Source organism: Panulirus ornatus, chromosome 29 (genome assembly GCF_036320965.1).
Source record: "Panulirus ornatus isolate Po-2019 chromosome 29, ASM3632096v1, whole genome shotgun sequence".
Lineage (NCBI taxonomy): Eukaryota > Metazoa > Arthropoda > Malacostraca > Decapoda > Palinuridae > Panulirus > Panulirus ornatus.
In genome coordinates this window covers 11501966-11524112 of record NC_092252.1, presented here as the reverse complement: position 1 = coordinate 11524112, position 22147 = coordinate 11501966, and the positions used below count along the sequence as shown (strand labels likewise).

At 44.4% G+C, this 22147-nt stretch overlaps 3 protein-coding genes across 3 annotated transcripts; all 3 read right to left on the bottom strand.

Moving 5' to 3' along the window:
- Positions 1-3032: 3032 nt before the first annotated feature.
- Positions 3033-5994, bottom strand: LOC139758105 (pupal cuticle protein Edg-84A-like). Its single transcript, XM_071679193.1, has 4 exons — positions 5909-5994; positions 5130-5201; positions 4426-4563; positions 3033-3321 (listed from the first exon to the last, which is right to left on the bottom strand). Exons 1-4 carry the CDS (start codon positions 5918-5920, stop codon positions 3193-3195), a joined length of 351 nt encoding a protein of 116 aa, XP_071535294.1. The 5' UTR covers positions 5921-5994; the 3' UTR covers positions 3033-3192.
- Positions 5995-9702: 3708 nt separating this feature from the next.
- On the bottom strand, positions 9703-12100 carry LOC139758106 (cuticle protein 8-like). Its single transcript, XM_071679194.1, has 4 exons — positions 12025-12100; positions 11062-11145; positions 10489-10626; positions 9703-10140 (listed from the first exon to the last, which is right to left on the bottom strand). Exons 1-4 carry the CDS (start codon positions 12034-12036, stop codon positions 10060-10062), a joined length of 315 nt encoding a protein of 104 aa, XP_071535295.1. The 5' UTR covers positions 12037-12100; the 3' UTR covers positions 9703-10059.
- A 4900-nt stretch (positions 12101-17000) lies between these two features.
- LOC139758104 (cuticle protein 19-like) lies at positions 17001-21939 on the bottom strand. Its single transcript, XM_071679192.1, has 4 exons — positions 21876-21939; positions 21501-21590; positions 20317-20454; positions 17001-17506 (listed from the first exon to the last, which is right to left on the bottom strand). The coding sequence occupies exons 1-4, from the start codon at positions 21885-21887 to the stop codon at positions 17345-17347; spliced, it is 402 nt and encodes a 133-aa protein (XP_071535293.1). The 5' UTR covers positions 21888-21939; the 3' UTR covers positions 17001-17344.
- Between the last annotated feature and the right edge of the window lie 208 nt (positions 21940-22147).

The window sequence follows — 22147 nt, the reverse complement described above, 5'->3', positions numbered from 1 at the left end:
CATAATGTCTGCTTCTACTTCCAACATGCTTTATATGTTACCCAGACGTGGCTGCCTCCCCGCTGAACTCGGATAGGTAAGACTTTAATTCGTCGTCTGAAAATAAAGAAGTTCCATGTTGGAGTGTTATTTTTTTATATATATACCTTGATAGAGCTGCTTTTCTAGCTGATACATCGTTACAGATTTCTTCGCGGGATAAAAGGGGCATTCCAAGTCATAGCTTCATCTCCGTGCATGTTCCTGGTTGCATCATACGTCCATAGGTGGCAGGATCTGCATTCATCGTTGTATCTACTGTGCTATTCTCTCAGCAAGGTACATACTGGTGTATGCGTGTGTATCTTATATGACGACTTCGTATGTTTTTCGTGATTCACAAACTGATGCCCCGACTGTGAAATGAACACACACTTGTATTACATTTTGTTATGATAAGTACAGTTTTAATTTTAGTTTCATATTCAGTTTGCGTAATTCTAATATCTTCCTTGTGTGATGGTATCCAGAGAAACAACTTTATTTCTGGTCTCTGCGAGGTCCCCCGTCCGTTCGTCATATCGCGCTCGATTCAAAACCTCAGATTCTGGATTTTCTCGGGATTTGTGCCTGTATTAGTATCCCCCGTTTTCAGCGGTTTCCTGAGCTGGTAAAAGGGATTTTACAGAATTATCTCTTTCTTCCTCATGCCTTTGATCTGGCGCCTTTATCGGGCTGACCATCCATACAGGATCTGCTCAGTTCCTTTTCAATGTAATAACGGGAACTTTTGAGTGATTTTGGCAGCATCTGTATCAGTGAACCTCAGCGGGCCAGTGTAAGATTTTAGACATTGTTTTTCGATTGATCCAGCTCCCTCAGGGTGCTGAATGTGGTGGCGGTGTGCGAATACGTGTGGTCGGTGGTTTTGTACATCGATAAAAAGTTCCTTTTGACTCGAAGAGGCTGGCTGAAGATCAAAGGTCAGGAAGGCTTAAGTCTCTATAGAACTGGACATGCCAGACAGACAGAATACGAGTGAAGAGCACAAAGGAATTCAAATAGCGACAGACTGTAAGGTGCTCTCGAGGTCGCTTGTGAAAGAGGACGGGATCTGAGACTCGCAGCTCAGTGTGGTACGAGTTATCGCACTCTCGTAAGATCATAGATTTCATCGTCTTTGGGCCAGCTGTCGCACCGAAGTCGTGCATTCATATATACATCGTCCGCAAAAGAAGCTTTTCCGCCTCCTTCATACTTTTCAAACGCGATGTCAGACTTAAATTTTAGTATTTTGTCATCTCACGTTTAGCCTTAACTGCCACCTGCAGACGCCTGGGCATGAAATTAGCAAATTAGCAAGGTTCCTGAGGTAGTCTTATGTTCAATTTTGGGTCCATAGGGTCATGATCTCCTGAATGAGGCGAGGCGCTGATGAGGTGTTGCAGAAAGCAGCCGCTTGATCGTGAGGTCAAAGCACCCCGTGCGTTAAGAAATCTCACGTGTACCCGTATTTTCTTGCTTCCAGGCGAAGATTCGATCTTTCTCCTCCTTAGAAAGGTAAGAGGCAACCGTCTTGAGGCACAGGTGGAAGAAATACAGCGCCCAGAAGCGAAATTTCCAGAATAAAGTGCCAGCCAGGAAGAGTAAAGAAAGAACATCGTTCCCTTAAGATAGCCTGAGGTACGCTGAGGTGGTTTGCTGGTGCTTACACCGTTAGAAACAGTAGTGTCAGCGACCAGATATACGGTAACTTCGCCACAAGGGTGTCTCATGTTTTTAGTCACAATAAATCGTATCCTTGTGTCGCCTTTGAAAATATAGGGGATGGGGAGTTTTATGCGGACAGTGTATATCTGTCACCAATCACATTCTCAAGTTCATTTAGTGGGACACTGGTCACCCATGTAGCTTTTGCCTAGAACGAAAACGGATTTAACTTAGCTTATTTAAAGAACCTTTTTACGAATTATGGTGTTGGCCAGATGAAATGAGTTCTCTTTAATTGATGTAATGCTCTCCGGAGCACTTACCGGTGCTCAGCACTCAAAGCACCGTCCGCCAGACCGGCATCACATTTGGGATGAGTTTACCGTAGCATGTGACGGGTTTCCACTGAAATAGTGTTTTAAAGGTAAGAGTTACCATGCCCGTTCGGCTGGAGAACTCTCCACGTACATGTGGAGTGGGAGCGGTCCAGCCGCCCATGTGTCTGTAAGACAGATCACTTTTTTTTTTAGTTCTGGTTTGTATCCTTTCGACTCGAAGATTGGGTAGATGTGGAATGATTGCTCTTATTATCATTATTATTATTATTATTATTATTATTATTATTATTATTATTATTATTATTTTTATTATTTTTTTTTTTTTTTTTTTTTTTTTTTTTTTTTCCTTTTTTGTACATTGGTACATTGTTTCCCTGTGGAGACCCAGCTACTCGAGGATTGACCGGTGTGACATCTGCTCCTCCCCCTCCTTCGTCTCTCTCTCTCTCTCTCTCTCTCTCTCTCTCTCTCTCTCTCTCTCTCTCTCTCTCTCTGCTGGAATAGCTGAGATCTGGAATTCCCTTCTTTCTTTTCGTCTCTCCCTCATATTACAACCTTTTCTCCCTGTAAGAGTCCGGTGTTCAAACATTTGAGGACCTCTGATTAATTTTTGCATTTTGTCCTCGCTTTATCCCCCACACCGGAGATGGCCTTTTGATTGGGGCACGTTTTACCCATGATGTGTCTGTCAGTATGAAGAGTAAATGAGATCAAAATGGCATGTTATTGCCTGTGTTTCTAGCTTATCCGTATGACATGAAGAGCGAGGAATAGACACGCCTGTCACCCCTGGTTGTTGGAGGGTATTGTGTGATATATATATATATATATATATATATATATATATATATATATATATATATATATATATATATATATACATACACTCACACGCACACGTATGTATTACTATATAAATCTCCATTTATAACAAAATTGCATTTGAACTTAACACCTGTTTTAGAACTCATTATTTGATAGTTAAGTGTAAATAAAGGAACAAAATATGGAGGGTACTGTTTTATTCAAATAAGTATCGGTAAATAATGGTTTCACAATCCTCAAGACATTGCTAGTGGCAGGAGATGTATGTATGACCCTTAGGCATTACATGACACGCATCTCTTTGGTGTGTAGGAGAGACTGGGAGTCGGAGAGCTCCTCTTCAGTGGCCGTAGCCGTATCCCTTGTGCTTGAAGGTGACGGGTGGACCGTAGTACTTGGGGTGTTTGGCCTTGCCGTAGTAGCTGACCTTGGCCACGTAACCCTTGTAGTGGTCAGCCGTGTAGTCCACCTGCGGTAGGAATGATTGGAGAAACCCCTTTTTTTATTTCCATCGGGTTGGTACCCTTTCAACAGACGGGTGAGACTCGTATGTTACGATGTTGCGAGTGATGCGCGTGGATGTGTGTGAGAGATACATCGTGTTTATGGGAGTGTACACAGAAGGTGGTCGCAACGGAAGATCAGACTCACTGTCGTAGACTTTTTCTGTGTGTGTGTGTGTGTGTGTGTGTCTTGAGGACATGTGTAGCTTTAGTCAGTCTTCCTGAAGTAATCCCTTGTGCTAAGGCGAGAGGAGAGGTGGACCAGTGCGGGTCATGAGTGAGTGATGGTATCGTCTGAGTGCGTCGTGTGTCGTTTGTGTACACGGTATGGAGCGCTGCTGGACCATGAGGAAGACTCGGCCTGCCTGCTAACTAAGGGTGTTCCTGAATTTTTTGATTCACAGGCACGTACACGCCCTACTGTGTCGCTCGTTACACACGCACGAACATATACATGGGAGAGAGAGAGAGAGAGAGAGAGAGAGAGAGAGAGAGAGAGAGAGAGAGAGAGAGAGAGAGAGAGAGAGAGAGAGAATGTGGCTTCAGTTTAAGAGATGAGGTCCCACAGGTTCAGAACTTCCTCCCCGTACAGTACAAGTTTTTACTAAAACACACGCACACACACACTCGCGCGCGCGCACACACACACACACACACACACACACACACACACACACACACACACACACACACACACACACGCACACAGTTTGGCTTTCGTGGTATGGTTATTATCGTCTCTGACTATGATTCACGCACAGGCCCGCCTGGGTTGGAATCGCAAACGCAACAGTTGGCCCACAGCTAACCCAGCTGTTCGTCCTCCCATCGTGGTGGCTGGTCAGTAAATTGGGGTATGCATGTGTATGAGACATGGGACATACATACAAGGTTAAGAGACGAGGCTACATGTGTGTCTCATACTTTCTCCCTTTTTCACACAAATAGTTAAGACACACGAGTTAATGAGACAGGCGAATTAGAATAGCCTGCTGTACCTACTGAGGGAGAATGATTCCTGGCGCTACATATCCCTGAAGGGAACACTAGTTTGGTTTTCACTGCCTTACCCTTTGCTTGCGACCGTCGGGGAGGTCGACGGTGTAGGAGCCGTACACAGCTTTGCCGTCAGACTTCTCGTTCTGGCCGAAGTTGGCGCCCTTGTAGTCGTCGTAGACGTCGTAGTTGAAGTAGTAGGGCAGAGGTTCCTAGGGAGGGCATGACGAACATCAAGTCTTATTAAAGTATCAAAGGGAGGTTTGTGCGTATATCTCAGTGCATGACATACATGTGATATATGTGTGTTATACGGTGGTGATAATCATGCAAAAGTCCTATATTCAATCAGGGTAGTTGCAATCGCGTTCTTGATGTGTCATCCATCTGTTACTTCAGACAGATGGAAAAATTTCTTCATAACAATGACATGTCATGTCCAAGTCCCCTCCAGTCTGTAGTTACCTTATGATGTAGTTATTGAGGAAAGGATACTGTCTGTGTATGTAGAGGTCATATCTTCGTGATACCGAATATACTGTGTCGTACATATGCTTACACATCTGTTGTATTGATGGAAGCAGCAATGTATTTTCATGGCTAGACCTTACAGCATTGATAAGGACCGAAATTATTCTCAGTAATTTCTGAATCTACGATGGACCGCTGTTGAATTGATTATTGCGGTGGAAAAGCTGAAAATTATAAATATATATATCATTCATACCCAGAAGTCTTGAGAATGCCAGTACATTAGCCATGCTGTCTCTATACTCACTGGCTTGTAGACGGGTTCGTAGACATCAGGGTAGGCAAGAGCGACACCCGCCACCATCATCACGACTGCCACCTGGAAAAAATGAGGATATATATCTCGAGCGACTGTGTCTGTGTCGGGTGTGTAGCACGGGGTGTGTGCAGGCATTTAAGTGTGTGGAAATGGGCGGAAAAAAAGAAGAAGAAAGTATTGTTCTATTTATATGTGAAGAGGAAATGATGCCCGATACGTCTCTCTCCCCGGCAGTACAGTGACCTGCGCCTGAGGAGAGAGATGACCTTTTGTTCTAGGGAGACGTTCACGACCTTCCTCCGTCCTGACACGACGTGCCACTCTTTCCCCCCTCTATCCGCCTCACCCTCACCCACGCCTCACCACCACCACCACCACCCGGGAGCTCGAGAGTAAATCTCCAGAGGAGCAGCAGATCATGAGGTGCCCCTCTCCGTCTTGAGGCTGCATCAGAGCTGTTTCACAGCCAACTCCTGCGTTTGGTGGAGCAGTTCTTGGTTCGGGGTTCCCGAGCTCAGAGGAAATGAGTTTTTTGTTTTTTTAACGGCGAAAACAGTCAGGTGGATCTGTAGTAGTGTTTGTGGCAAGCCGCCCCTCCCCTGTGGCGACTGTGATCTTCGAGTCCTGTTTAGGGATTATCACTCCATCATTTTTGGCTGTTAGGTATCCACTGTACTGCCTTTCCCCCTGCGTGTCGATAACAGACTCTCAAATTTCATCATTTCCTCGCTGATTTTTACCAAGTCGGCGGTGGCTCTGTCCATTACCTTGAGGAACATGGTACGGGTGTTGGGAGCTGGCTGGCTTGTCGATGGTTGTGGTACTGGCAGATGACTGACGCCAGGCCCTGCTCCACCAACACCTTATATACGGAAACTTCACGTGATGCGTGAACCTGGTCCGCCCGGCTGGGCCTCTCGCTCATATATCATGGACCGACGTGCCGGTGGCCATACCGGGTCATATGGCGATGTAGAAACATGTTTGATTCCCTCGAACAACTTTTACTTTATTTTTACGTGATTCTTCATGGCGTTTGGATATGTGGGGTTGCCTTGTGTGGTGTAACGTAATTCCAGGCGTTTAGTTTTGTTTTCTGACATTTGACGTGTTGCACACCGAAGGGTGTGTGTGTGTGTGTGTGTGTTTTGGTCTTGTAGTTCGCTACATTCATCTTTAGTCATGCGTGGACTTCCTATACCTCAAAACGCCTCATTGTATTTTTGTAGTATGATTATTATTCAAGTTCTTTGATACATTGATATCATATTTGAAAGGATCACTATTTTGCGCGTGATCAAGGTATTCCTATGAGTCCACGGGGAAAATGAAACACGATAACATATGTGATCACGATACGATCATTCACACAGTACGACAGCCGAGCATAGAGCCAAAAAAAGAAGAAAAAGAAAGTCTTTCCCAGCCACTCATTACATTGTGTGGTATCTTTGATCGTATCCAAATGCAATGCACTTCACTCGTACATAGCTGACGACATTCCCTTCAGTGCGGTTTGACTATAACACACTTTCATCACCCGTATGATGGGGTACTTTGATAGTGAGGTGTGGGATCCAGACTACAGTTTGTGCAAGATTGACACCCTGACCCGTGCAAATCAACATGTAGCAGAATAGGAAAGACGTATTATTTTACTGGTAAAGATCATTGAATCTTGGATTCGATATGCATTAGGTCGAGCCCTATTAAGTAATACTGAAATGTATATATTGCCTTTCAGCGTCGGTGAAAATGGATCAAGAAACAGCGTTCTAGCTGACAACAAACATCTTGGGACTTTAATAACATAGTCTTTCACAAAAGAGAAAAGTTCAGGACTGACTTTCACATCGCCCCCATGTGTCAATATATCTCAGTCTGGAAGATATTCACCTAAGAGGAGCTGTAGACATTGAGTAAACTTCATTTCATTGAGGAGGAGGAGATGTATTAAACCCCCGCGACAGCAACGAACAAAGCGAGCATTAGGTCCTCATAAAAGGATCATTGGTTACTTAGCAGAGGGGAAGCAAACTCGTCCTTAGAGGCGTAAGAGATTGATCGTAAACTGTGGCTGTTATCGACGTTGCGAAGTTGAAGAAGAGCATTAGGTAGCGATAAGAAAATGACTGACGACTCTTTCCCTGAGTTGAAAGTTCACATCAAGGGATCGTGTGTACCATTGGCTCGTGAAGTAGATAAGAGAGTTCATACACAGATGATCGTGAGGTGAGGAAAAGGCAAAATGCAGAACAAGTGGTTTAAGGTAAGGGCTCCGTTTGTATCAATTCTCATCAAGTCAGTGTGAAGGAGCAGAGAGGTCGTGTATAGATAGATGCTCAATCCGTCGTTCATTCGGTGTAAAAGGTGTTGGAGCTGTCGTTCAGTCAGTGTGAAGGTCTTGGAGTTGGTCGTCGAGTCAGTGTGAAGATGCTGGAGTTGGTCGTCCAGTCAGTGCAAAGGTGCTGGAGCTGGTCGTCCAGTTAGTGTGAAGGTGCTGGAGCTGGTCGTCCAGTCGGTGTGAAGGTGCTGGAGCTGGTCGTCCAGTCCGTGTGAAGGCGTGGAGCTGGCGTCCAGTCGGTGTGACGCATGCATGGGCTGTCGCCTCGTTAGTTTGCAGGTGCTGGAGCTGTCGTCCAATTAGTGTGGCGGATGCGTGAGGTGTCGTTCACTCGGCGAACTGGGTGGGGCAATTATCTTCACCCAACTGAAATCGTGCATTCCAGTATTCCATTACCTTGTTAGTCGGCACAGAACCAAGCATGTTGGACTGGAACACCAGAGGAGATGTCGCTGGATTTTCCAGGGCGGTACTTGCCACCCAGTACTGTAGATGACAAGTTGATTTACTTCGTTGTGACTGAAGTGTTTTGCAAATATCATCCAAAAGTGGCCCCTGGGTTTTATTTTGTATCCCTCTACGATAAAGTTAAGGCCACCAAGTATTTACGAGAGAGACAGAAACTAAAGTGAATGTATATCGATAATTTTCATAAAGTCTACGTAAGGAAAGGTAAGTTCATCTTCTGATATCTCATATAATGATATGACTTGTGGTTTTGCTCTGCGTTCCGGTGCGATGGTACTTCGAATATCGGATCTGTTGTTTGGGTACCGGGCCTCCGCTACTCTGGAACTAAGATCTGAACTTGAGTTCCAGGTTTCCACTCTTCTGAAACTCGGACCTGTCGCTGGCGTTCCCCGGCTTCCGGAAACTCCTCCGAAACTCAAGTCCATCCTTAGAGTTCCCGCCGTCCGCACATCGAAGAATTTGTTTTCTATTTTTTTTTCATCGTATCGAGTTTTTCTTTGCGATAGTCCAGTGAGGCGTGGGTTGGCGGAAGTGTTCTTCAGCGCGAGGGAAAGGCCTCCATCGACCCATCAGACGTCCGTGACTCAAGAAGTCTTGACTCACATTTAAACGGACATAGACGTTGTTATTATCGTTCGTTGCCCATTTGTGATCGTGATTCACGTGCAGTTCTTGCTGATTTGATTTCTAGAAGAAGAAAACTGGGTAGGTTGATGATATTTGTTGATCTCGGGTTAGTATGGGACATTTAAGAATTCGATGATATGTATGACATGTTCATAACTTGCCTGGTGGGGCTCCTTATTTGTGTCAGCTGTCCAGAGGTTACAGTTTACTTCGAATTGTTTAGGTTTGGGAAGTTTAGGGTAGTTAAAGATTTGTCGCTGCTCTGGCTTCTCCAGCCCGGACTGTGGAGGTAGAAAGCCCCCGAAAACTATTCCAAGGGAGTTCAGGTTTAGGATACGTTTCCCTCCTAATCTCATTCCCTGCCTTCTCATGTCTTTTCCATCTCTTCTCACAGCAAATAATTCAGCGTTGCATGACGTTCGCGGGATCTTTACCTACCCTCAGTTAACCTGTCTTCATTTGTCAAGATCGTTCTCAACTTCACCCTCCGTCCTGTTATGTTGGAAGAGAGAGACCAGGCAAATATACAGTTGTTACAGCAGTATAGGTGTACACGAAGTACTGATTAAAGTCTGCCATGCACTGGAACTATGTAAGAATATCCCTTTACTTAAGTGATCGAAATTTTCGACTCTGCATCTTATATAGATTTACCCCGAATCATTTTTTTCCCCCATTCCTGAGAGATGGTGGAAAGGAACCTGGATGTTCTATTATGATCAATATTCAAAGACAACATGCCACCGTAGTTGGTCGTGAGAGGGTGCCTTCTTGTCTTCGAAAGAGCAGTGTTGACAGAAAGAATAGTATCAGGTAAGGGTTTCGAGCCTTCATATATCTCAGAGAGTGACGGAGTCTCCGTGTTTGTATATATGAATGTGTGGTTGGGTGTTACTCGTGTATTGCCTCATCTGAGACCAAAAGTTATCGCATTTGGACTAATGGACTTCATGTATTTTTACCTGTTCCTCAGTTGTGTATATGAGAGAGGAAGACGCCACACTCTGTGAAGTTCCCTAAACTTTGCCAATTAGGAAGCTGCTCCTGTTTTTACGAGTCATGGATATTGAAGATTAAATGTGGGATTTTGTGGTCTTGGGTGGAATTAATGGCAAATGATATAGATTCTTTTTTTATTAAAGTTTTATTTCAAATACAGAAATACTAGAGGTGAAAATATAAGTAATGGTAATTGTAGAATATGTAATTAGTGCGGTGGTCAGGACGCTGCAGGTGGAGTGTACTTAGAGGGCGTTGGCGTTCAAAGAAGAGCTTGGGTTTTCTGTGGCTAAATGTGATCCGTTCAGGATTGCGGACCCGTGAGATGATCACAGACGAAGTGTGGTTCAGAGGCGGAGGGTGGGGGATTCAGAGCATCGGAGGAGAGTAGGCGTTCGAAAAGTGCGGACTTGAGAGTATTGTAGACGTTCAAGGAGGGCGTTCTGATCTGGAAGGCCATCAGACGAATGTAGGCGTTCAGTGGTAGGGGTGATGGGCCTGGCCGGTGTAGCTCACGTCGGCTACGAAGCCTTGGTATTTGTCAGCCTTGTAGTTCACCTAGAGAGGAGCGAAGTAGTCGTTATGAGGTTGGCATTTTTATGAGAGGACTTAGCCGCTCTTCGACCGACATGCAAAGGAACGGGTTAAGTGATGGCAAATGGTGATGCGTATGAGAGAGAGAGAGAGAGAGAGAGAGAGAGAGAGAGAGAGAGAGAGAGAGAGAGAGAGAGAGAATCGGATGGAATTTTAATGTGGACGCCATCCGCGTCAATCACAGACATGGCAAGGCCACAGTGGGTGGATGATACCAGACGGCAGGAGTGAACCCCGCCACAGCGGGTCACCCTGGAGGGAGGGAGTTACCCAAGCCTTTTGGCCAGTAAGAGAGTGAACGGAGACACGTACCGTCTGCCTGCGGCCGTCGGGGAGATCGACGCTGTAAGACCCCACGACAGCCCTGCCGTCGGAGCGCTCCCTCTGGCCGAAGTTCTGGCCGCTGTACTTGTCCTGAACACCAAACCCGAACTCGTAGGGCATGAGCGGCTGTGCGAGGAGGAGGAGGGGTTTATTGATCAGGTTGATATACAAGATGCTGCTGTAGTGTTCTGGTCTTACTGAAGTCAAGTTATAGTGATGTTTGATTATTTGTTTTGCAACTTTGCATAAAAAGCCTTGTGTTTCTCGTCACTCTGAAATGAATCTTGATTACTTATTAGCCAGCTTGTAGCCATTTAGAAGGGTCATTTGACTGTGAACGATGTATGAATATATTTATAACAGTTGTGATCTGTAGTGAACTTGAAAAGAAAAAAAACATCGTAAACATGATAAGTATCTTAAACTGAACGTCAAAGAACCAGCTGAGCAGACATACTAGAGATGAGCAAGTTCTAAACCTAACCTCGGAATGAAAGATACAAAGAACGGTAGTACTTGTTCCTGCACCTGTGTTTTCTGGATCATGTACTAGTCAGTTACCTGCTGTTCGTAGTATGGTTGTTGGACTGGAGCGTGCGGGAACGCTAGAGCTGCGCCCACCATCACCAGGAACACGACCACTACCTTTGGGGAAAACACATGTAAATGCTTCAGGGAAGTGTGCCCTCATATCGGGTATATGCCATGATTGAATAGAAAATGAAATCAAGACTCGCCAGAACTATGTGTTGCTCACCTGACCGTACCGTACCTTACTTAATGTGTCCTTAGTTGATTTTTGGGGGGTTTGTGTCTACCTTCACAGCTTAATATTAGATCAGGCTTCTCTGTTCTTCCTTAATTGAGAAGATTGTCTGAAGACGAAACCTGCTTGCAGCTCAGAGCTTGGCTAATCGGATTCAGTTGTATACGTTTCTTCAGTGAATTATTGAAAATCTCAGTTGGACGGTTCACTGTGTATATGATACAACAGATTGCGATTTAGGTGGTGCCAGGTGACTGCATGTACTGTTTACTTATCCTGTATTCGCTGCATCTTTTGAGCTCAGTGGCCCGTGGTGCCAGCAGGAAATCGAGTCTAGGTCTGAGACTTTACCTACCAGGAGTTTCTGACGGTGTAACACACGATGTATTTCTACCATCTGCGTTCTAAAAAAAAAGAATCTAATTTCGATCTTATTCGAGCAGTTTTGATTTTTCGCCAGATCAGTTTTGGAGTATGAGTGATCGTCGTACGGTATCTAACTTGCCGATTTCACCTGCCTTGAGTGACGATGGTTTTATACTATTGCGCTCCACTCATTTGTGAAGGAATATGGTTAGAGGGGTTTTGGTATATGTCAAAGTACGAGGATATGCCTTTGCTGGGGCTCGAACCCCAGCAGAGCAGAAGACTTCTAACAGTCGCTCATTCTTGTAAGTTCTGTTGGTCTCATGTGGTGAAACAAGACGAGTCCTTCCATACCATCAGTAGGGGAAAATAACTCTACCTTACTCACTTACCTTAACGAACATGCTGGAATGTCTTGTGATGTCTTGCCTGTGAGAAGAGGAGACGAGTGACAGTGGATGCTAGTAGTTGTCGCCCTGTATATATATACACGGCTGTCCTGGAAACTACCTTCGTCATGCTAGACGCCTGAGGAACCCCGGGGAAGACCCTGGCGTCGCCTTCGCCGGTTCGTGTGTAGAAAAACTCGATCAAAAAGTGGGTATTACCGGCAATACTTTTTTTTTTTTAACCCATCGGGATCCTGTATGGGTGCGCGCGTGCGTTCTGCCTGTGCGGTTTTTGTGTGTATATTCTCACGTCTACCATCCCCTGGTGTTGTAAGGTCCTTTATCTCCACAGTTCTTTGCGGAACCACACTGCATCGCTTCCCTCCCTGATCGGGTGTGGGTGGATCTTAAGACTTGCTGACGCTGCTCCGCAGTTTCGCCGCTTGATGTTACACTTTTATAGATTCATGGCCACCAGAGTTGGTGAAGTTATCCAGGGGATAGAACGGTCTTCCTTCATAGGGATGTATCGACGCGTGCTTAGGAGAAAGGAAAAGTTTTGGTTGTTAACCGGAAACGTAACAGACGAGCAAGCGCAGGTGCAAATCCAGAGGCACGCCGTTTCATACACGGGGATAGAAGCCATCAGGACCACCATAATCATGCCTTGGTTGTGTCCAGAGAAGGAGTGCTTTTCGGACCTTTTGAAAAGAGATTGCGAGAAGGGGGGGATAGGATTAGGATGAGGAGCATCAGGGGGGGGGGGGCGAAGGAAAGTTAGTCATCCAATGTAGAGTTAGGATAGAAACGGTGAACCATGGAGAGTTGCTCTGTCAACGGGAGGTACAGCTGTAGCTGTAGTAACGTCAGAACGGAAAAGTGAAGGTAAGGTAAAGAAGTTGTCAGTGATGCCCATAACTGAAGACCAGAAAGACCCACCAGTGGATGACGAGGGGAGGTTATCGCTACGGTTAATGTACTTGCATTGATTACGGGCAGTGGTGAATGCTGCACGGGAGTCGGAGGAAGGGGAGTTTTTCCAAGCCCCAGTATGCCTGATACCTTGCCTGAGTGGCCTCACAACAGGAACGGTTGAATCATGAACTAGAAAAAGAGGTCGTCTTCGAGGAACTGGAATTACATGCTTCCATTCCCAAAACAGTATGTACATATATATATATATATATATATATATATATATATATATATATATATATATATACTGATAGATACGTAGATCAATTTTTATAAAGGCTGAGACGGCATGGGCAACTGAATGACCTATTCAAGGCCATCACAAATGATTATATATATATATATATATATATATATATATATATATATATATATATATATATATATATATATGATTTTTTACCCTCGCATTCTTTGGCGATCTGTATTACCAGCATGGCATCATAATTCGACCACATTCCACGGGGAACCCCGATTGGCACAGAAGACGCCTGGGAAGTGGCCTAGGTGATTGGGATATTGGAAATCCCACATATTCTAGACCCAAGGAGCAGGTTCATTATAGTTCCCGTAGCAGTTGCGTTGGGGATTTACCAGCACATGCATAGCGCTCTGCAGGTAGGAGAAAAAGGGGGCGCAGGGGGGGGGATATTTTTGCCCCTATTCCTTGTCTCTTACGTTTTACAGAACAATGCACATATGGCATGATCATAGGCGTAGTTGATTACATGTGTGTGTGTGTGTGTGGACATGGATATCCAAATGTCGTTGACACGATTGGATCAAACATCTCGTGTGGGAAACATTTTTCATGGTGGCCTCTGAATTACATGAAAATACAGTTTGGTTGAGATCTGTCTATTGCTAGCCATAAAAATGTTAGTAGCACATTCTTATCCCTACAAGTAAGTGCAAGTCTTAAACATATACAATGATTATTTCATCCTATTTAAGTATGAAAAAGATTACTGTGCAGCTGGTTGTTTTGAAGACTTAATCACTTTATACAGTGATTATTTTGCATTATTTCAGTTTGAAATAAAGGAATTATTGTACAGTTGGTTGTGTTTGCGTTCAAGCACACATAACACACACTCGTTTCCTATATATATTGTTTCATAAATGATCGCCGTTTCCGCGTTGTCTAGGTAGCGCCAGGAACAGACAAAGAAAGGTTACAACCGTTCACATCCATTCTCTAGCAGGCATGTGTAATGCACTGAAACCACAGCTGCCTATCCACAGCCAGGCCCCACAAACCTTTCCATTGTTTACCCCGGGCTGCCTTGCATGACCTGGCTGATTCAATTGACTGCACATCGACCCAGTATACCACATCGTTCCAGTTATATATATATATATATATATATATATATATATATATATATATATATATATGTGTGTGTGTGTGTGTGTGTGTGTGTGTGTTTTGCCCCCCTCCCCTTTGAAAATACTTCTATTGGCGCCTCTGAACATATATATCCATGTCATCTCAGTGCACAATATATCCAAATTGAATTATCACAAGTAATGAATAGGTTTTGATAAGTAATGTATCAGTAAGTAGGTATACGAATTGGTAAAATGGTTCTTTATTGCGAACGGGTGGAAAGTGTATTAGTTACCCGTGAAGATATCAGTTTCGTTTTCTGTGTTTGACTGCTATGGGAGACCATGCTCCATGCTCGTTAATCTATTGTAGGCCTTTACTTAAAACTTTACCGTGTAAAATAATCGTAGTTTACTCGCAGCAGTAACTCCAGCGTACCGGTAAATTTTTTTTGATGCATTGAAAGGAGAAGAGACAAGGAAATTTTGAGCAACCAGGTCTTTGTTGAAGGCCCTGGGTAACGACTGACGACAATGTTTCTTGCGCCAAGTTTTGTCATTTTACCTTCCACCCATATTTAGCTGAAGTCCTTTCTGTATTTTCCTGATCACGTTACATGTAGATCGCAGTTTGATTTGCCAGTAGCAGACATTTTTAGGTTGCATGAGGTATTCAAGTGGTAGGTGTATGTGTGTGTGGTATGCCTCTGTTACCAAGCTGGTGTTGCTGGCTCCGCCTGTGTAGCAGGTCATGAGGTTTACCCTCCCCCTCCAGCCATGTGGGAACTCCCATTTTTTTTTTTTTTTTTTGTAGCTTTAGGTCGTGTGGCAGCAAAACCTGCTTCATTGTGTGTGTGTGTGTGTGTGTGTGTGTGTGTGAGAGAGAGAGATCTAGCCTCTTTTTATGTGATTGTGCTTCATCTGTGAGTGTGTCTGTAGCCTGGTTTATTATTTTATTTTTGAAAACATTTAAGGGTCGTCACATGAATCTGGGTTACTGCGGTATTATAATTCCCCTTGGTCACCAGACGTAATATGTCGTTATTTTTTTTTACCCAAGTTGTGGAATTATTTTTAGTGTATTCGTTTCCAGAACACAAGACTTGGAAGAGTTTGGGGCTCTAGTAGCAAAAAAAAGGAACACGTTAATACTGGTCATGTTCTCTTACTGTGATACTTCTCAACATCTGCTTCTTGAAGTCTTGTTCTCCAGAAATTATAACTCAATATCATCTTGCATGTTATGAAATGCATTTCTCTTGTTGGGAAACATGCTTTGGTGAATTATATTTTCATAGCCCTCCTCACCCCACCCACCTAATCAGGTTATATCCCTGTAGTGCATCGTTGAGAAGAAATTCAAGAAATTATTCTCAAGACAAAGGGGCAGGGAGAGAGAGAGTCTAATAGTTTTTTCTTCTTTGCAGGTTTAAGATGGAATGTATCTTGCGTTGTTTTTTGGCATATTGGCCTTGATTTTTTTTTTTTTTCTTTTTGACGACGAGGAAGGATGTAATGCCTCGATGGATATTGGCTTTTGTACTGATGGAGTGATTCTACTCAGGGTATCGAATGGAGTCGACTGTGGTTGGTTATGGAAGCGATGTGGGATCTGTGTTTAGTGTCATTCAACGATGTGTCTTGATGACAGACATCCCACATTCCATGAAATCGGGTGAAATGTAGATCTTTAAGATAGTTTACCCCTGCCGTCCGTTGCGAGTGAGTTACTTTGGTACTGAAGTTCGTGTTATGGAACGTATGATACCACGGCGATGTTCGTTCGCGAGATACTGTTTCACGTCACTGTTATGGAGACACTGGAAGGCACCATCATTCAAAGTCTGCGGAGCATCGTGAACGTAGTGGGTGTTTGTATTTCATATTCGTATTCCATGTGTGTGTGTGTGTGTGTGTGTGTGTGTGTGTGCCACCACTTGCATAACGATTAGTGTTGAATAATTTACCCCTTTGATGTTGCTTTTTGCATTGTGTTTTGATCCCCTTAAACGGAGCACGTGCCATCACTGACAAGCAGGGCTAGGCGGGTTACGCGTCGTGTGTGTGTTATTTTCTTTAGTTAACGCTGTTTCACTTTGCAGAACGTTTAGCGATTCGAGGACAACGAACACGCGTTACACGGAGGGGGGATGTTATCAACATACTCGTTGCTGTACGCATCCGCATCAGTAACAGGGTTTCTAGGTTTTGAGTTAGCAGCCCGTAACACAGTCGAGGCCGAATACGGTGGATGTCTAGTTGAAAAGAACTTGGAGGAAGTGGTTAAAGACACAGGTTTTTGCCTTCAATGTACCACAGTCTGGTGTAGGTAAGAAATACGACCGCCTGGTTTTTTTTTTTATGTCATAAAATCTGTGTATTTTCCTTGCTATACTATTTATATATGATTGCCCCAGTACCCAACATCCAGGAGCTCTGTTCCAAGGCTGCGCTGCTCTCAGTAGCAGGGAGATGATGTACTCCTTTGGAGATTGGACTGCCTGTCGTCACACCACGATGATACAGCTTCGCAGTATAACCATAGGCTGGATAAGTTTTTTTTTTTGTCATATATAATTTCCATGAATTAGGACCTTCCATACCTTTACTTAAGGACAGACGATCCATTTGTTGTTTATTATAAAGATAACTTGTTTCTCAGTTCCTTTTATTTATTATTATTTTTACCAAATTTAAACAAATTCATCTTGCATGTAGAGGGGCAGAAATCGACTAGGCTACTAGCCAAACATGGGAGTGATGGTGACCGAATAGAGAGAGGCTGGTAGCCAGGCTGGTGTGTGTCGAAGTCACACGACCGATAGCTAGACTCGACACGTAAGGCAAGCTGATGGAGAGAGTACTGCCAGGAACATTGAAGCAGGTGGTACTCGTGCTTTTACTTTAGGTGGCCGAATGCCAGCTACATGTACTGGCTTCCGGACTGAAAGTACGAATGGCTGGACTATGAGCACTGGTGGGAAGGACACGGTACTGGTCAGGGGGTCTGGGGACTACACTACTGGTAGCCGGTCTGTGGCTGGTACACCGGAGCGGAGTTCTGGTAGGTGTTCTTTGGCTTGAAGGTGATGGCCGGGCCGTAGTCGCTGGGGTACTGGGCCTCGCCGTAGTACTGGACGTCCGCCACGAAGCCCTTGTGGTGGTCGGCCTCGTAATTCACCTGCCGGAAAGAGAGGAGTGATGAACAGATGAATGCCTGACGGTAGGACGAGACGCAATACACGACTGCGCGGTCGATATGTTATATAGTGACGCGTTTTTGAATTGGCTCAGCGTCTCTTGAAGTATTCAGCGCACATTGTAGTCATACTCCGAGGTGGAAATAAAGCTTAGAGTTTAGCTGATCGTGTGGTTTACGGCCGGAACATTTTTTTGTTGTTGTCGTTGTGGTTATACCAGCATGTACGATGTTACAGGTGAGGATTCCCCCAGATTACAGACGTAGAGTCGCGCTAAACTGGTCTTCCAAGTGTGTAAGCCATGAGGGAACTTGCCTCTGTTGGAAAGGTTAGTTGTAGAGCAGATGTTTCAAGTGCTGAACTTGAGTGGCCGTGTCCATTGGGTATCACGCAAAGACAGTTTCAAACATGATTGATATACAGAAGCGTTGATTAGGGGGATGCAGGTGAGTGCATATTTACGTGCATGTGGCTACGCATGAAGATCTGTTCATGTCAGGCCATCGTATACTAATGTTACAGTTGGTTAGTTTGAGTTAGCTCAGGTTGATTTCTTAGGTGTGGGCGTAAGAGCAGATAAAAGCGCAAGCGTGTAGCCTGGTGGACCCGTGAGGGTACTTATCCGTTGCCATTAACGAGACCAGGTAAGAACAGATGCTATTAATTAAGCCTTTACTGAGACTGTTGATATCAGAGGTTTGGAACTATAGTACTGAAGCCAGATTTTAGGGATTAGGGATGGCCAGAGGGGCCCAGACACCTGTGATTTTCTCAAAGAAATTCTGAGTGTAAAGGAAAAGCTCAAATAAGAAAGATTTGAAAGCACACCCTCGCTCCTTTCCACACACTCTATCCCTTCCATATCTCCTCCTACCTCCTTCTCTCCCTTCCAGTGACTAGAGGCGTGGAAATGTCTCACTGGTATTTAAAAAGGGACATGTTCAAGACAACCATTACATAACCGCTGGGTAACGTCACATCAGTGATAGGAAAACGTTAATGAAACCCATCATTCGGGATGAGATTATAGTGGTTTTGGAACAGCATTTGATAGCGAATAACCAACACACGACTTTACCGTCAAACATCTTAGTTTTTTCCTTATTCTATATACAAGAACTGGGACTCTAATTCCACCCGTGATGTGGTTTCCATCGGCTTTCAAAAAAATCTCTAATGAGGTACTACGCAGAAAATCTGTTACCAGAAGTCCAGTTCCTTGGCTCTAATAAGTAACTGTAGCGTTTTAGATTCGTGACTGGCCTACTACAGCCGAGACACAGGTGTGGTTGTCTCATACGGAAAGGCGCATGTCGAGCGAGCGAGTGGCTCCTGCGATATAACACGGGGATCGGGACTCAGCCGAAGCCTTCCTTTAGTCTCTATCGCTGATCCAGAGACAACATGGCCAGCAGAAGAGTCTCCAGGTTTGTCGACGGTACGAAGTTACGGCGGTAGAGACGGCACTCGAAGACGAGTTGTAAACATGGATAGAAAATGATCTTTAAGTTATTATTATTTAGTATTATTATTATTATTATTTATTATTATTATTTATTATTATTATTTATTATTTATTATTTATTATTTATTATTTATTATTATGATTTTATTACGGGACGTGGCAGGTGAACCTTAATGTGGGGAAAATGTAACACATATGATCATCGTATGAATATTATTAAGCAATGTTTGGTAAATCTCCGTCATCGCTGGGTGTAGAGAGAAGCGTCTTGCGTTGGTTATCAGTCGTGAATTCAGATCTATAAGAACTACGCCGAAATACGAGCATAGAGAATGATGGGTGGGACTCGTTAATCAGGAAATTCCACGTACTGAACCCCAGAAACAGTGTGCAAGACTTTAATGCAGTGGTCAGGTTTCATCTCGAATATGCGTTTTTTGGTTTGTTTTTTTTTCCGTCTCCGAAGTATAGAAAGTGAGGAAGAAGTGCTTTTAAAAGTTCAGAGGATGGTTGCGAAGGGAGCCATACAAGGAAATACCCCGCATCATTAAATTTATTTAAAAGAAAAAGAAAACGGAGATTAAGGGGCAACTCTGTGTGGATTTTAAAACATTAAAAGAAAATTGACCACTTCAGTTATGAAGACAGACCTCCGCCGCAAGAACAACGAGTAAGTGGAAGTAAATGGATTTAAAATTTTAAGGAGAAAGATTCAAGAGGGAAGTCAGGGGAAGTCATTGTGCTAACAGAATTACTGAACGCTGTGATGTATTTCTCCAAGATAGTGTTCACGAAAGCGCTACTTCAAACAAACGAAGAGGACTAGATGTTCATTCTGAATATATCGATAATGTCTGATTAAAAAGAAAAAGAAAAAAAGAATATATTTTCCCTGAAACAAATAGGTAGGAACCTTTCAGGGGATGAAGGTATAGATCAACAGGTCTCCCGTTATCTGTTTCTTCCCGCGTACTCCATTTTCCTTCCTTCCTCTCTCTCTCTCTCTCTCTCTCTCTCTCTCTCTCTCTCTCTCTCTCTCTCTCTCTCTCTCTCTCTCTCTCTCCCTTCCCCTCACCAATCCCTCCACCTCCTCCTCCTTCCCCTGAACCCCTGACCCCTTTCTCCTGTTTCAAATCCATGCCCCGATCAATATTGGCTCCGAGAAAATTGTGAAGCAGGGGTGATCACCCCCCCCCCCCCCACAGAAAAACCCTGGCCTCCCTTTGATGTGCTCACGTATTGTGCAGAGAGAGAGAGAGAGAGAGAGAGAGAGAGAGAGAGAGAGAGACAGAGAGCATAACAAGGACGGGGACAGGTGAGAGTTACCGTCTGCTTGCGGCCGTCAGGGAGGGCGACGGTGTAGGAGCCGCGGACGGTCTGCCCGTCCGACTGCTCCGCCGCCCCGAAGTCGGTGCCGGCGTAGTCGTCCTTGACGCCGTAGGCGAAGTCGTAAGGCATCCCCGCCTGTGTGGGGAGGAAGCGTGGTGCACCACCACTGGATCATCGTGTGGAGATGTGACTCAACACATTACGTAACATACGAATTTCTTCCAAAAAAAAAGAAATGAATAATAAATCTAGTTTCTGTGTGTGTGTGTGTGTGTGTGTGTGTGTGTGTGTGTGTGTGTAAGATTAGATGGCTGGGTGTATGGAAGTAATGTACGTATGTTGAGCATGATTTGGAAAATTGCCCTGAGTGACAGCTGGCAGAATTTTATGCCCTGCCGAATGCTCAAGAGTTAATGATGATAATGCGAGTACAAAAACCGTATATAATTGCCGAATGTTAGGTAAAATTATCCTTGATGATGTATATTTGATTTGATGTGTATATAAATATTTTTTTTTCCAAGTAAGGCAAAAACCTTCCGTGATGTCAACATCGGGCAATTTTTCACAATATGTGTAACGTGTATTTAAAAGGACACTCCAGCGAATCGAAAGTCACAGTCCCATAAACAATTATGTTTCTTCAAAGTATATGTGCGCTACATAAAGTATGTGTGCGCTACATAAAGTATGTGTGCGCTACATAAAGTATGTGTGCGCTACATAAAGTATGTGTGCGCTACATAAAGTATGTGTGCGCTACATAAAGTATGTGTGCGCTACATAAAGTATGTGTGCGCTACATAAAGCATATATATATGCGGTACATAGATTATGTGTGCGCTGTGTATAGTGTGCATGTGCGCTACAAAAACCTGCAATTTTATGGAGTGTTTTTGTTTGGGATACAAACAGCTTAGATAATATTTTTTTTTTCTTTGGAAGCGTTATATACAATCTTCATTATCCTCCCAAACTCAGGTGTGTGATTAAAGATGTTGCGCACACACACGCACACACACACACACACACGCACGCACGCACGCACGCACGCACGCACGCACGCACGCACGCACGCACGCACGCACACACACACACACACACACATACACACACACACACTGAAAGGACTGTTTTCTTTAGGTGTGGGTGCCTTAGGGAGAAGATTCACCTGTACTGACCTCTTTGTATGAGTTCTGAACTCCGTAGGGATCTGCAGGCCGGGCCCCTGCCACGCCCACCACCGCCAGCACCGCTACGAGAGCACTGACCTGGTGCACACAACACGTAGGACATGGATTGAAAAGCTTCCACGTTACGTCGTCCGTCCCCCCCGCCTCCTCTCTCAAAAACACACGCGCTTGAAATATCGGCTAGGCTTCGTTAATTCATGTTTCATCTATGTTCAGGATATCAGCGAGTCACAGTGCAAGCAGAGTGAACAAACAGTTGTTCTTGATGGAGCGGGTTTTGGGGGATGATTACACGCGTTATTGCTTCAGGGGATGTGTGTGTGTGTTGTGTGTAGTGGGAGGAGGAGGTGGTGAGATACGAACCTTTGGGCTCATGATCCTGGTGGATGGAGGAGTAGCGTGCTGCTGCGGAGGGCCAAGGACTACTGGTGTCTTCTTCCAGCCGCCGCCGCTCCTTATATACCACCTGCCTTAACGCCTGTTTGTTCATGACGTCACAAGAACAACAAGAGGGGGGGAAAGCGCCCAGACACTGAGGATGAAAGGCGGGATCACCGGTGTGGAGAAGAATGATAATAGAAAAGAGTATGAACACGTTCATTGTATCTAGAGACTTGCCAAATGCCGGAGGTGTG